The 16,763-nt window shown below is 48.8% G+C and overlaps 1 protein-coding gene across 1 annotated transcript in view; it reads right to left on the bottom strand.

Annotated features, from left to right (window-relative positions):
• Positions 1 to 16,763, bottom strand: part of LOC119386130 (uncharacterized) — a 128,432-nt gene that overhangs the window by 23,085 nt on the left and 88,584 nt on the right. Inside the window, exons 9-10 of the mRNA XM_037653477.2 lie at positions 15,015 to 15,225; positions 14,265 to 14,441 (exon numbers count right to left, since the gene is read on the bottom strand). Of these exons, the coding sequence (XP_037509405.2) occupies positions 14,265 to 14,441; positions 15,015 to 15,225 (388 nt within the window). The remainder of the gene's footprint in view (positions 1 to 14,264; positions 14,442 to 15,014; positions 15,226 to 16,763) is intronic.

Below are 16,763 nucleotides of genomic sequence, written 5' to 3'. Positions count from 1 at the left end.
ACCCCAGCCGTGGTGCTGTTCGTGAATACAGTGTTGTACGGTGGCCACTTTTCCGTGACCTGTGCGCGAGCGTGCAGAGCAGTGATGATTTCTTTTCGCGCATCGCGGACTGTGCTGAGCGTGCCACAACGCGCTGTGTTGTTCCCGCCGGCACACCCTGCCCCGACATCAAGCTGCTCAACCTCCGCGCAGTTCGCCAGCGAGCACAGCGGCGGGCGCTGCGCTCCTCGGGCCCCGGCGCATGGACAGAGTACAACCGACTCGACGCTGTGTGCCGGCGGCACGCCCAGCGGCTACGCGACCGCAGCTGGACGGGCGTCTGTTCCTCTCTGAGTGATCCACGAGGACGTCGCCGCGGCTGGCACATCATGCGCGTCCTGATAAACCCGAAAGTGTCGCGCTACCCAGTGCTCGCCATAGCCGTTGCGCAGGGCATCACTGAAAGGGAGCTTGCTGAACTGCTTGCCGCCTCTTTCGCGCCTCCTTCCCCTCCTAGAGCGGGGAGCGCTGGCGGTGTCACGACAAACGCCGCACCCCCGCTCCCTCCCGTGGATCCCATCACCTCAGCTGACATTCGCTCTCTCTGCAAGGAGGACTTCTCCCTCTACGAACTGGAACGGGTTCTCCTCAGAAAGCGCAAGCGCAGCGCCCCTGGAGCGGACAAAATCACTCATCAGCTGTTGAGAAACCTGGATGCCTCCCAGCGCCCACTCTTGTTGGATGCATTCAACAGAGTTTTCTCCAGTGCTGTCCTCCCGGAAGAATGGCGTTCCGCGACTGTGATTCCTGTCCTCAAACAAGGCAAACCGCCGCGATCGGTGACGTCATACAGGCCCATCTCTCTCACTTCTGTGGCGGGCAAAACTATGGAGGAGATGGCTCTTTACCGGCTACAGTGGATCGCGGAGGTGCGCAACGCTTTCCCACCAGAGCAGTGTGGATTCCGGCCACATCGCGCGACCATCGACTGCATTGCTGCAGTCGTGAGCACCCTCGAGCAGGCCCTTCACGATGGAGAAATGGCCATCCTACTCCTCCTTGACATAAAGTCGGCATTCGACTCGCTCCCCCACTCGTCTATCATCAGTGCTGTGCGCGCGCTAGGTGTTGAGGGCAAACTCTTGAACTACGTTCAGGCCTTCCTCACTGACCGAACGTTTACTGTGCGCGTGGGCGGGGCGACAAGTGCGCCGCGATCTGTCAGCTGTGGCGTCCCACAAGGCAGCGTCCTCAGCCCGTTTTTGTTTAATCTGGTGCTCGCGCCGCTCGTCAAGTGCCTACCAGAAACGGCTGTGTTCCCTGTTCGCGCAGTGGTGTACGCAGATGACGTCGCATTGTATGTGCGTGGACCGACCCGAAAGTGCTCGGTGGTGCGCGCTTGCATGCAGGAGGCCCTCCAATGTGTGGCCGCCTTCGTGAGAAACATCGGACTCGCGATCTCGGCGCCGAAAACCGAGGCCCTCGTCGTCCACCCTCGTGCTGAAGCCCGACGACGTCTTCCGTGCCTTCAGCTGGATGGTGCACCAATTGTTTGGAGTAGCAACGTCCGCTACCTCGGCCTGACGATAGACAATCGCCTCCGATGGTTCCCGGCGGTGCGACGTGTACGACAGACGACGCGTCGCGTGGAATCGGCCGTGCGCCAACTACTCGCAGGCGGCAACGGCTGCCCCGCTGCCTTCGCCTGCACCATCTACGAGGCGATGGCTCTGTCTGCCATCCACTACGCACTGCCGATCTGCAAGCTCCAGGCGCCACAGTGGCGACTGATTGACCAGGACCACCGCCGAGTCATCCGCATGTGTCACGGAATGCCTCGTGGCTCTCGTGTGGCCGAGACCCTCGCGGAGGCTCGTGCGTGGCCTGCGTCGCTCACGGCGGACCTGCGCGCATTGTGCCACTTGCAGCGTCTCCACCGAGCGCCTGATGCAGGTCCCCTCCTCTCGCGGTTACGTGCTGTGCCAAACTCACGTGTCGGCCAACTTATCGACGTGTACGACGGTGTTGTGGCTGACGACCCCGCACGCCTTTCGCGCTGGCCACCCCCTCACCGTCGAGTGCCCCTTCGAGTGAACTTGCACCTGCCGGGCATTCGATCCAAACGCCACACCCCCATCAGTGCCATTGCTCAGGAGGCCGCGGCGCGGATGTATGAGGACCTGGCCGGGAGGACGCAGGTGTTCACCGATGGGTCCGTCCTGCAGGATCGCTCAGCCGCGGCCGCCTGCATAGCCCCTCAGCTCAGCTCGGAACGACAGTGCCGCTTGCGATACTGTGCATCCTCAACAACAGCTGAGCTAGTCGGGCTCCAGCTGGCTGCAGACCTCCTGCGCAATTCGCCGGCCGTCACGAGCGCAGCAATCTTCTGCGACTCGAAACCTGCACTCCGCCAGCTCGCGAGGGAGGAACGAGGCCCCCTTCTTGCTCAGCGTGCCGCTCTCAGCCTGCTGGCCCTCCAGGAACGAGGCTGTGATGTGGTCCTTCAGTGGCTCCCTTCACACGTCGGCATCGCGGGCAACGAGGCTGCAGACGAACTCGCAAAACGAGCACACTCCGCCGAGACTTCGCTGACGGATTACGCCAGCTCGTTCGACTCGGCACGCAACAACCTTCGCCGGGAGCTGGTGCGCGAGCATCCTGACGCACGGGTCGCCTCCGGACACCCCCCTCCTCCCATCCCAGCCACTGGTTTCACTCGCCGCGAGCGCGCGCTTCTTCTTGCCCTGAGGACCGGTTCTGTGTGGCCCGCGGAACGCAGGCATCGTCTTCGCGGCGCCGCTGCACCGAACTGCACCGATTGCGGCGCGATCGAAACCCTGTGCCACCTATTGTTTGACTGTCCGTCTCTCAACACTGCGCGGAAGCGGCTCGCCATGAAGTACCGCCTCGTCGGACTGCCGTGTGCGACCCTACAGGACTTGCTCCATCCCACCGGCCACGTACACCGTCGCCGATCAGCCCTTGCGGCCCTACTAGCTTTTCTCGAGGATGCCGGCCTAGTCGAACGAATTTTCTAGCCGCTCACCACGGTGACTCGGACGCCCGTTCTCCTGCCCCCCACCCCCTCACTTTTTTTTTTTTTTTCACCCATACCTTTCTTTTTCTTCTTTTACCATACTCTTTTCACTCTCACTGTCCCTTTAATCCCCAATCCCCCGTGAGTGTATCGGTTGAGGTGTCCTCACTTGAGAGACAGTTATCGTGCACTCCACACCCAATTTCCATTTTCATTTCCTTCTTCCTTTTAAGAATCACCTCCCCCCCCCCCCCAATCATATCCCTCAATTAATTTTTACTGTATATCTGCACTTATTTATTATTTGCCTGTGTCTATCAATTCAATTAATTACCCCTTTAAATTACAGAAGGGTACCTTGAAGGGCAAGTTGGTATACCTGTTACTGTGTAGAAAACAGCGCGAAAACGGGACGAAGGGTAACAAACAACACAAACGCTGTTCTGATGTTTCCTTAGCATCTATCTATCTATCTATCTATCTATCTATCTATCTATCTATCTATCTATCTATCTATCTATCTATCTATCTATCTATCTATCTATCTATCTATCTATCTATCTATCTATCTATCTATCTATCTATCTACCTATCTATCCGCTTACGCCTGGGTGCTCTCTTGATCGCCTCCTTAACTTGGTATAGACAAAAATTGGCAGGGGAGGGTAAGAGGATTTGACGAATATGACTGTCGGGTCTTGACGTGAATAACGTGAAAATCCTGTCGCGTACGTCGTCAAACACTTTCCTCCAGACACGTGTGGCACATACCCGTGTACCACGGGCCGCGGTGTACGGGTATGCGCCACAGGTGATAGACATTTTATATATACACAGGAACGGCGAGAACAGACATTGGTAATTTAAATGCGAAAGCGTTAAGAGAAACCGACATCGGCAGCGTTGACCTGTCAAATGGAAAGAATAAAGATTAGGATTGCAGCAGGAGCCAAACCCAAGCACAATTCTGCGTGGCAGTCGGGCATTCTACCACAGAGCCACGCCAGGGCTACAAACTGGTTTGGGAAAACGGACTATGCAGGCGTAATGTCGGTGCAACATCCATTGTGGTTGTGGTGCTGGCTATCTAATTTTACGAGAAAGCAATACACACTACATATGTATCCCTACGATACAGGCGTCATATCAGATTAATGTATGTCGTTCCAGTGTTGGCTCCGCTTTTATAGCAGTCTAATAAACCTTACATATGTATTCCTATGATTCAGCAAGCTATATTGAAGCATTTCTCCGACCCCGGAGGAACACATTAACGAAAGCTACGTATGATATTCACATTATTACAGCATAAGGTGCACTTGGTTTCGATAATACTGACGTATGTACTCTAACGTGAGGGCTGACGTTCCGTCGCATCATAAGTTACCCTTTAAACGCCAGCATTGTCGACGTGCCTGGTAAGCCCACGATGTGCACACAGCTACTACACTTACAAAAGCACGTCGATCCACCTCGTAACGCTTGGCTCAAAGCCATAAAATACAGCATAGAAGTACTCGATGACTGCTTCGCATGAAACCGATTCCGACAACCCATGATATCTGCCGAATTTTTTTCCTTAGCCTTCGTCCGGTTTTTGCGCAGTTTTCAACGCAGTACTCCAACTCGTGATCTCTCGTAAATGTTTTTTGTGGCACATGTCAGTGATAAATGGCATCTATAATAAACGAATAATTGTAATTGATTACAAATAATGATATTTATCGCTGCTAATTATTAACGATATTCTATTATTTCCCGCCATCGTACTATAACTGCATAGATTGAGATATTGGTACGGCAATGGGAGCGTCAAACACATGGTACGGCAGTGGGAGCGTCAATATCAGTCACCACAGCCAATCTAGTAATGGAAGCCTTGGTAGGAAGTCCTGGCAACGTTCACTCCGGTCCCCAAAGTGTTTTACCGGTACGTCGATGACTGCTTCTGCATTTTGAAGAAGCAAGACATCCAAAGCTTCTTGGACTGCCTGAACGCCCAGAACGTGAACATATGGTTTTTTACGCATTATCTGAGTGATCCCGCGTGTTCATCCTGTCTGCCTGATTTTGACGGTATATAAGCGGTCTGGTTCTTGAAAATAAACATGTTGTTGGTAGTAGCGCTGTATGGTGTTCCTTTGTGCCTTCTCGTGTCCGTGTTTCCTTTCGCGCTACATCAAAAGCTGTTCAAGTGAACATACAGTTCACGGTTGAACACGAGGATGACAACGTGCTGCCTTTTTTGGACGTTCAGGTGCGCCGGGATGGGAGCGCCCTCGCCTTCTCAGTATACAGGAAGCCCACACACACAGGTCGCTATCTCAGTTTTAATTCGCATCACCCCATCGGCCACAGGACGTCCGTAGTGTCATCCTTGGTGACACGCGCCGCACCTGTCTGCTCAGACGATGATGCGTTGAAGAAAGAGCTACGGACGATCCATCGGGAGCTAAACGGCAACGGTTATCCTGATCGATTAATCTCGAAAACTGAGAAGCGGATACTTCAATCCAGCTCACAGAGCAACGTGACTACCTGTGCACGTGCGGCCATACCTTATGTCGAAGGTATCAGCGAGGCACTTTCGCACGTATTTTCAAAATACGATTTGCGCGTTGCTCACGTCCCGACCAGCAAGCTCCGGAACCAGCTCGTCAATGTGAAAGACAGGCTGCCAAGTGAATCGTTTCCAGGTGTCGTGTATAAGATACCGTGCGCTGATTGCCGTGAAGTGTATATTGGCGAAAGAGGAAGGTTTTATCGACGCCTCAAAGAGCACCGACGTGACGTGACTAAAAACAATCACATGACAAACGCCATCGCTGAGCATGCGCATGCACATGATCATACCATTGACTGGGATAATGCCGCCATCGTCGCCAAGGAAAAGAACGTGTCGTCACGCCGGCTTCTGGAATCACCAATCATTCAGTCGACGCCAGCTACAATGAACAGGACACCAGGAACCAGGGGCGTAGCCAGAAATTTTTTTCGGGGGGGGGGGGGTTCAACCATACTTTATGTATGTTCGTGCGTGCCTTTGTATGTGTGTGTATATATATATACGCAAGCAAAATTGAAAAATTTCGGGGGGGGGGGTTGAACCCCCCCAACCCCCCCTTGGCTACGCCCCTGCCAGGAACTATGCCTGCCGTGTAGGCATGCTCGTTGCGTCACGTTCTGCCTACATAATTGACAACGACTTCGAGTCCTGCTCAGTGAACAAGGAACCCGTATGCGGTTCCGAAACGTCAGATCATCTCATCCGACTTAGTCAGTGACCGTGAATCATCTCATAGATTGAGATACTGGATATCTAACTTAATTATGTCCTACACTGACAGCTTTCACACCTACATTTAAAATATGTTGAATTCATCGTCGCTATTCATTAGTAATGCACTTCATGTCAAAATGCGAATGTAGATCAACATTATCGTAAGTCATTCTTAATGTGAATTCCGGGCTAACCTAATTTTAAAAATTGCGCAGCTTGCACTGAGTCACGCAAAGCTGGGCTAGAGGGGAGCTGGTCGACACTTGGCTGGTCCTGGCTTGACCAGCCAAGTTTCGACACGTGCATTCACACGCCGATACACAAAGTGTTCACGGGATCACATTGTAAATCACGAGTATAGACTAGATGTTGATAGGGTTCGATTGGGTATCGCTTGGCAATCACAACACGAAGTAGGTCACAACACCACTAAATCACAACACCAAATTAACCACAAGTGCCAATCACAGGTAAATGAGAACACCAAATGAATCTGCTTAAGCAGGTTAATTAGAATAATTAGCCTAATAACAGTGTAACGAAAAAAACTTCCAGCATATCCACGGGTGAATGATGAAGAGCTTGGGCGAAGCTCCTGAAGCAGTCATGGTTACACCGTGAAATGTTCAGTGGTTTCACCCAGCAGTAATCAAAGCGATACGCCGCTTTGATTACTGCTGCGCTCGCTTGGCGGCAGCCTCTCAAGCTCGCACCTCGGGATCCTGCTGACGAGCACGAGACGCAGCGGCCGTCCACACGCGGCGCTCCTCGTCGTCCATGGTCCGTCAAGCAGCACGATCCGGCAAGCGCACTCCTCCACGTACGGCGACGATCAAGGAGAATGAGAGAAATTACACCATTTCCCGCTAAAGGGGACCATGAGGTGATGCGAAGCCGGAGCACTTGCACGATCGCGTTCCGTTGGCGTTCGTTGGGCATGCTACCGACCTCGCGTCGTGGAACGCGAAGAGGAACGCTACGCGCGTCTTGTCTTCCCTCTAGCCTGGCTGTTAATTCTCACAGGGCGAACGGGGAACGCGGTCGACACGCGTGCGAGAGGGGGGCAGCGTAGGAGAGAGAGAGAGAGGGGGAGGGGACGCGCATGCGCTGGTGCTCATCGCGGCGTTGCGCAGGAGAGAATTTCGGCATGTCTATAGCCCGCGTTTCAGAGGAAGAGTGGAAAGGGGAGGGAAGAGGGGGAAAGGGGCGAAGGGGAAGTGGAGAGGGGAGTGGAGAGGGGAAAGGGGAGAGGGGAAGAGGACAAGAGGAATAGTGAGGGGGAGTGGAGAGGAGGTTTGTGGAGGGGGTATGCGCGTGCGCAGTAAGGGTGGTCACGCCGCACACCACCACCGGATTGAACTCCGCCATAAGATACTTCGCATCTAATAATGGGCGCAGCAGCCAATCTGAGAGCAGCGGCACCTATAACACCATCTAGCGTGCATTCACCCAACCGCCATATTGCACACATCTCTATGGGACAGCGCCATCTAGTATATCGTCACCCAAGTGGAGTTTGCATATTTCTATGGGACAGCGCCATCTATTCCATGATACGGGAGACGCGACGGCGGGGTAACGCCAGGCGGAGCGACGACCGACCAGGTGATGCTATAAGGAGCTCCGCCCCTAAAACAGCGCGAGAAGACAGGGACGGAAGGGGCACACACACAACGTTCGTGTGTGTACCCCTTCCGTCCCTGTATTCATGTGCTGTTTTTCGTTACTATGCTACCAAACCAACGAGCCCACCGACATGCAATAGCCTAATAGGTCTTAGTGGAACATTGGAGACTTGGTCTCGATTAGCTTGCATCCCAAGTCAGACTAGCCTTAATTATAACTTAATTAGCTTAATTAGCCTAACTCGCACATTCGAGGCTTGGCCTCAACTAGCTTCCATTCGAAGTCAATCTAAGCGTAATGAACTAATTAGCATAATTAACGCTAATTACCTCAGTACTACTTAGTCTTAATTAGCATTTGCTCGGCACATCTTGCCGAGCGTGGCATGACTATGCAACAAGCATCTCAACTCGGCCTAATTATGGCTAATTAGCCTATGAGTTAAATATGCCTGGTTAATTAGTCTTTACCCTGCTCAACTAGGCTTAATAAGAATTGCCTATGATTCACTTGGCTTAACTAGGCACAGTTATGCTGAACACGCCGACATGATGATTGTTTGTCTACATCGCGAGTCAGACAAAGGTTGGGCATAAGAGCTCTGCTGTAAAAATAAATATTTTAATTGTGCTGCAGAGCCCTTAATTGCCAATTAGCAAAACATTCTAAATTTATTCAGCCTCTCCCTCTATGCTTTCATTTGATGCATTACAATGATATCGTCCTATTAATTTATTGATCATCTACCCACACTTGATAATTGCCTACAACGACCACTAATACTCTATAAAATATGTTTCTCTTGCATAAAATTTCATTTGTCACCTTTAATCACTCGCTTCCATAGATTTTCCCCCAAAATCATCCCTGACTGCTAACGATCGACCACTACCACTAAAGACAATTGCGTGTTATTATGCATCTCTGATCGTAATTTCATATATTTGAATACCGTATACATTTCATGTAGTACGTATGCTTTTATACTGAAAGCCTTCTATTATGAGCTTAAGATTGGTGATTTCATCGTTACAAGTGATGAGTTATATTTTCAGGGTGCAAATGTGCCCATAATGTTGCTGAGTAAACCTCAGTCAGTGTGAATACTTGCGGGTACGTCACTGTCAATTTTCTTAATTATCCATAATAATTAAGCTAAATGATCCCTAATCACAAATTAGCAACTTGAGATTCTTGCATCTAATTAAGCTAAAATACTCCTAATACCTAACTAGCAACTTAAGATTCTTATATCTTACATCCTCTTCGCCTCTACTCCATGTGATACACGCCATCCTTCGATTAGTTGATTCTTAATTACCCCTTTCCTATTTAACACTAAGTGTAAGCATTAATTATTCCAGAGTACGATTACCATATCTTTTATACCTTTGATTCGAAATTAGCTATAACAGTAGCTACTGCTAGTTACATGCGATAGCCATCTAGTATCAATGGTGTACGTTGCAGTACTATCTGTAAATATATATATTATACATGTCCTTCTGTACTGACCGCTTTCACCAATATGTTTTAAATAAACTGTTAAATTGATTAGTACATTTGACTACATATACTGAATAGAGGAAGATTCGATGCGTATCAATGTCTTATGTTAATTCTTACTTGCTTTGAATTACGATGAGCTATTATCGTTTTCGATCATCTGCTCTAATTAACCTACGATTTCTCATTGCTAATTATCAACTGAAGAACTACACAGTATTCATACCCTCCATATCATGAGCAGCTTCAAGAAAAACAAACTTGTATAAAAACACTGACATTTTCACGTGTTTTGGGGCCACCGAAAACACTATGAAGCGCATGCACCCCTATAAGGTGGTTTCGCTGCAATGCACCTTTTCACAAAAGTTCCCGTCGAACCTCAGAAACTTCGCCAACATCAGCCAAACTTCACAGGTACGAAGACTGAATATTCGAGATTGGTTCACTTCGGTGATTTAAGCAGGTGAGGGCGCATTGTTTTTATATAAATTTTTAAATTCTCTCCTATGGAGTTTCACATAGCACATAAAAGTGGTTCTCGAACCCAGGAAGTTAATGGGAATAAACCAAAACTTCTCGCACTGTGAGATGATGACTGCCAGATTATATGGACGAAGTGATTTAAGCGTATATCGAAGCGTTGCACTACAATAAATGTTTAAAGGTCGTTTCCCATTCAGTGACGCTGCCACTCAGCAGCCGACGCAACAGATGGCGCTAGTTGACGATGTCCCGAATTCCTGGACATGCTATCGCGTTAATGATGAAGCGTGTGTACAGGGTTGTTTTTCACGTATTATTTCTGTTGTCCCTGAGCGGCCTATGTAAATAATTAATTTAAGGGATTTTACGTGTCATAACCACATTGCCATTATGAGGCAAGCCGCAGTGGGGAATTCTGTAGTAGGTTTAAACACCTGGGGTTCTTGAACGTGCACATACATCAAAGTAGCGGGTGTTCTTGCATTTCGTACCCACTGAAATACGGCCGCCATGGCAGGCAATCGAACCCGCGACCTCGCGCTAGCAGCGCCACACTTTATCTGCCAATCGCTCCCACGGCGGATACACAATATGTCGGTGGCGCTGTAATAAAATTTAACCCCTTTAGCTGACGCTAACGAGACCACAGTAGCCTATGCTCTGGAGAGAAATTCAATAATTAAACTTATTCAACATCCTTAGTTAATTGCATTGGTCGTCCCACCCTCACCCTGAAGCATATTACACCGCACGCGTTGTTGCACAGCCTCCGGGTATCGGCCCACTCGAGTTTGGTACCAATGGTGTTCGCGCCACCGAAAGCCGGATTTTTAAAATCACGAGCCATACAACGCTCTCGCCTTAATGAATGATAGTTATTTAGCACCCTCTGACGGTGCGAAGTGTTTATTGACATTACTGTATGATTGAGATGATGACAATGAGGGATGCGAGGAAACCGAAGAATTTCATCATCTAAGATTTCTGACCAATTAGGTCAGTAGATTAGTAGGTGAACATCGTGTCTACCAAGAATGAAAATAATAAAAGGTAGTCCGTGCATCTCAGAGGGAGCCACACTTCCTGCGAGATGTGAGTCGCGCACTACAGCACACTGCATTTAGCGTCATTGATTACAGCACGTGACTTCAGTTAACCTCCAATTGCGAGACGCTCAATGCGGTCACTCTAAAGGCGCCGCGAAGAAAAACAGAAAGATGGTGGGGCTCGTCATGCAAGCAAAACAGGTCACATTGCCTACGTTACGTAAGGGAAGGCAGGGAAAGAACTCCGCTTGCAGAGTTCTTTCCCTGCATCGCCTTGGCAAAGGTAAGGCCAGCGTTAATAATAATATCTGGGGTTTTACGTCCCAAAACCCCTATATGATTATAAGAGAGGCCGTAGTGAAGGGCTCCGGAAATTTCGACCATCTGGTGCTCTTTAACGTGCACTGATCTCGCACAGTACACGGGCCTCGAGCATTTAGCCTATAATGTTGTGGCAGAAAACGAAAAATGTCCGTGGCAGCGAATATAACACGGCCAAGCGTCTTCACATAATAGTACTAAATATTGATTTTAATAATTGAGGCCAACAAAAATTAGGGACGTCAAGACTCTGCACATTCGGAAACCCGCGATCGTCATCACCGCCTTCCAAGCTTGCATTATTTTCTGGAAGTTAGATTTTCACATTACAAAAACAGCAGCACTAAAGGACGCGTTCTTGCTTTCTTTTAATAAAAAACCCGTGGGAGCCAACAACAATATCATCGGACGAAATATATTGAAGAGGCAGGGGATGAGAAGAAGGGCAGCACGCTCTTTCGAGAGTTCGTAGTTATCAAGCACAGCCAAGCGACTTGTGTGTGTGCACCCTTCAGTGCAACAGAACTGCTGACTCACAGTCGAGCAGCCCAACCGGCCGCTCGTCGCATGCGTTGCGGTTATCACTCGGCGACTGAGGTTCGCGCTCGCTGGTTGTAGCGGATATCGTCGTCGTGCTTTTTTTTTATGTATTGTGGTTTTCTCAATCCGCGCGATTACGGCAAGCGTCATCGCGCGAATTTCGAACGGTGAAGGTCCGTACGCCACGTGGTGTGAAAAACGGTGAACTATACTCGGCGACAACTTATCTTGGCATTGGAGCGAAGGCTACGGAGGCGGGGCATCCGCACATTTGTGTTACTACGCACGTAGTTCGGCATCTTGCAGCCGATTTCAGTTCCAGTTTCGGTTTCGCTTGCTCGCATCGCTAGAGCGTTTAGCACCACGTCTACATGCAGAATGGGAACATCAGTGTGCGTAGATGCATCTACCTACTGTACTGTATATTGTCACAGGGTTGTTACGTTGACGAAGGCAGTAGTGGGTGTGTCGAAGATGAAACTCTTTATTTGGCCAAATTTGTGGGCGGGAAACGAGTCAGTCAGAGCGTCGTCCGTCAATAATTCTGACAAGTCGTAAAGCGTGTCGGCTTTTATACATGTTCTATCGAATGTTTCAGTGTTATCGCTGGTGGCCACGTAATCTCTGACTATTCGCGTACCGCGCGCAATCTTAACAGAAAGATCTAAAACAACCGTGGCGCTTCTGGAACATCGCATCGCGGTCTGCGCGGAGCATTCCAAACAGTCTTTGCGGGTGAAGCCCGAAGACAACAACATAAGACACATGGGAATATGATGAACGCCACCAAGCGCACACCGCAACCTGAATACGGCGTTTGCTAGATTGTAACGCGAGGGGCGACTTTAGTATCAAAAATTTGGAGAAAAAGCTCGCATTGTATTCGAATAAATACGGAATGCAAGTACCATGATGCCGCTGAATTGGGTTTAGATTTAAAGAGAGCTCACGCTTAATTAAAAAGAGACTGACGCAGAATATTTTATCAAGCTTCTCTGGTCACACACCTTCACAGAGCGTAGTTTCTCGGCCGTAGGTATTTCATTGCGCATGAAGTAGCTGTGCACTTTGCGCCGCAATGCTGCCAACGCAAACGTGTAATAGCGCAGCAGCCGCGTCTTGCCGGTGATGCGCTTCTCAGTTTGGCCAGAGAAATTCAATTTCTTGCGCTTCGGGGAGGCAAGTGGGGCCCGCAGAGCTTCAGCCTTGATACGCTTAACTGTTCGCTCACTCACTCCGGTGAGCTCGGCGACAGTCCGGCACACTGCATTTGCAGACAAGTCACGCTGACGGCGCCTCACTCCAGCGATGACATTGCAGATAACTTGCGTGGTCTGGTTTGATAGCCACTTTCTGTCACATTTAGAGTACAGCGTCTTCGGAGAACGAAACGGCGAGTTGGCGGCCGCACACGGTTCAGGCCAACGATTCAGGGGGCATCGCGGACGCCATGTTTACTGAGACTCTGAGAGAGCAGGCGTGAGAAAAATGTGGTGCAGGCGTGAGGAAAACGTGGTGCTGTCCAAAAAATAAAGACAGAAACAAACTTGAAGTTTACAATAACATTTTTTCACGAATGGCTTCCCATACTCGTTCTCTTTTTATAATGAAGAAATCTTCATTTATTCGAGCTAGGTAACTTTTAGAATTAGAAAATAAATATCGGTACTATTCCTTGGCGCGCGCGCATGCAGGCACTTTGGCTCTGTAGCTTCCACAGTGGTGCCAAGAAAAGTTGTCGCGGAGTATAGAAGCGATGTCCCGAATTCCTGGGTATGAATGAAGGAAAGTGGTAATTTTAAGGGCTCGTTTTTCTTTGTTATACACAATATTAATGAGAACTAACAGACAATAATGCCAAGGAAAGTATAGGGGACGTTATTAGTAGTATATGTAATGTAAATGTGAAGAAAGAAAAGTGGACGAAAAGATAGCTTGCCGCGGGCAGGGACCGAACCTGCGGCCTTCGAATAACGCGTCCGATGCTCTACCAACTGAGCTACCGCGCGGCCATCCCTCCGTCCACTTTATGGGGTATAGATGCCGTCATGGCTACTGGCGGTGGTGACTGACGCTCCTACATTTATATACACATATATACCCCATAAAGTGGACGGAGGGATGGCCGCCGCGGTAGCTCAGTTGGTAGAGCATCGGACGCGTTATTCGAAGGTCGCAGGTTCGGTCCCTGCCCGCAGCCAGCTATCTTTTCGTCCACTTTTCTTTCTTCACATTTACATTGAATATACTACTAATAACGTCCCCTATACCTTCCTTGGCATTATTGTCTGTTAGTTCTCATTAATATTGTGTATAACAAAGAAAAACGAGCCCTTAAAATTACCACTTCTTTCTTTCATATAGCATTGGAATTCTTCCTACAGTCTGAAATCAGCTCATCGGGAGCTAATTATGTAGAAAAAAAGAAGCGAGCACTGCCTACCAGGGATGGTAAGAAAAGATTCATCAGTAGTCGCAGCCATCAGGTGGCCCTGGTCACACTGCCAAGAGACAACGTAGCCTGTCAGCGGTCCTCCCGGTTCATTCGGCGTCTTCCACTCGAGGTAAGCTGAATCACTTTCTGTTGCATTCACTGTTAGGCTTGTCGGTTCCCCCGGCTCTGGAAAACGCGATCAAGAAAAGGCTCACAATCACGTACATGACGTGTGAATCAGCGCAGTAGGCTGAATGTTTACTTAAACTAGATGCTTGAGCCTACCAGTAAGTCTTCGCTGCTAAGTTTCTACTGCTGCCCGTCGCGTATCAGAGGTTGAGTTGGAAGAGCCCTAAAATGGGATCTATTTTACTCGTACATAACGCGTTGCTCGTGGATAACATTTTCCGCATATAACGCAGTAACATGGGCTTAACATAGGCAGCCTGGCGATTGGACGTTACAGATCCACGTGGCCACAACCTTTTATAGCGGCATAGCAGCCGAATCATCACTGTCTTCGTAATCGTTATCGCTCTTAATGGGCCCGAGAGCGGAAACGTGGTCATCAGTAATGATAACGACGACACGACGTCTGTGAACTCGAGTCTTCTTTGGGCCTTGATGGCCACTGACACTGAGCGCTAGGAAAAAAACCGAGTAAAGAGCATGAAGTTGTGGGTATCAGGAACTTCCTAGCACCTTCCCATAAGCTTCAGAATAAACAAAAATGGCAAAGACTATTGGTCCAAACCATACCTGATATGTCAGTGGTGATGACCACTGTGTTATTGTCACCACATCCTAGGTCGTTGCAGCCTTTTACAGATAGTGAGTAGGTCGTGTGCGGATTAAGCTCAGAGATCCTCACAAAGCCTTCTTTAAACGAGGAGTTCCAACCGTGAAATGCAAACACGTCGCAATCCATTGAGTTCTCGCAGTTCACCCAGCTGCTGTAGTTTGTCGCAAGCTGAGAAAGAAGAAAATGACAAGTGCAGTGAGCTCACTTGAGATTCTTTAAAGGGCTTCTAACACAAAAATACATTTGGTCGTGCGGACCATGACCTACTTAACAACTTTGAAGCAGCAGCCATGAACCCTACTGTATGACCCTAATCAAGTCAAGTTAATCTAATTTGCCCAAGGATGCATATGGTATCAGTCATGTTCTCTGGCAACAAGTTGTCTTGAGTTTCTCCGCCACAATGTATTTCGATAATATCAAAGAAAAAAATATTTCACCACAGACCATTACCAGAATTAACAAAATGCGATGAAAAATTGCGCTCTAGACAGCTATCATCATCATCATCATCAGCCTGTCTACGCTCACTGCAGGGCAAAGGCCTCTCTCTGCCATGTTCCGCCAATCAACCCGGTCCTGTGCTCTCTGCTGCCACGTTATACCTACAAACTTCTTAATCTCATCTACCCACCTAATTTTCTGTCTCCCCCTCACGCGTTTGCCATCTCTTGGCATCCAGTCAGTTAGCCTTAATGACCACCGGTTATCGTGTCGACGTGCTACGTGCCCGGCCCATATCCATTTCTTCTTGATTTCAACTATGATATCGTTAACCCCCGTTTGTTCCGTGACCCACTCTGCTCTCTTCCTGTCTCTTAAGGTTACACCTATCATTTTTTCTTTCCATCGCTCGCTGCGTTGTCCTCAATTTAAGTTGAACCCCTATTTGTAAGTCTCCAGGTTTCTGCTCCGTATGTAAGTACCTGTAATATGCAGCTGTTATATACCTTCCCCTTGAAGGACAGTGGTAGACTACCTTTCATGATTTGATAATGCTTGCCGAATGAGCCCCATTCCATCCTTATTCTTCTAGTTATTTCACTCTCATGGTTCGGCTCCGCGGTTACTACCTGTCCTACTCCTTTACAATTTCCAGTGTCTCGTCACCTATCGCAAAGCGCTGTTCTCTGCCAAGATTGTTCCACATTACTTTAGTTTTATGCATATTAATTTTCAGACCTACTCTTGTACTTTCCGTATCCAGTTCAGTAATCATGAGCTGTAATTCGTCTACCGCGTTACTGATCAATGCAATGTCATCAGCGAATCGCAGGTTATGAGACAGCTATATTGATGTTTAAAAGGATAATGACGTATGAACATCAATGGCCCAAGGGCGAGATATGGTCATACAGCGCCAAGTATGAAATAATACATGTAAACACTCTACTCGTAAGTCGACTATATTCTATCTCACTAGCTGGTTGCAGCAGGGTGGAAGTTACGAAGTGTAAGCAAACCACATGCTTGCGCAGCGAAGCATAGTTCTGTTTGTAATTGGAGAGAGTTAAGACAACTGCGCTTGTTTTGCACGTGCTGCGTGACAGCTATGTGTGATACGCTAGTCAGGCTTCGCATGTGCCTGATAAGCGTTTAATTATTCTATTAACTGCCGATAATTGTGATGGCGAACCAACGTGGCAGCGCCCATGCAGACGCGATCGCCCGCTTAGGTTCGAACGCACGCTTACTAATTGCCCGCT

Source organism: Rhipicephalus sanguineus, chromosome 1 (assembly GCF_013339695.2).
Source record: "Rhipicephalus sanguineus isolate Rsan-2018 chromosome 1, BIME_Rsan_1.4, whole genome shotgun sequence".
Taxonomy (NCBI): Eukaryota; Metazoa; Arthropoda; class Arachnida; order Ixodida; family Ixodidae; genus Rhipicephalus; species Rhipicephalus sanguineus.
This window is presented reverse-complemented; position numbering and strand designations above follow the sequence as displayed.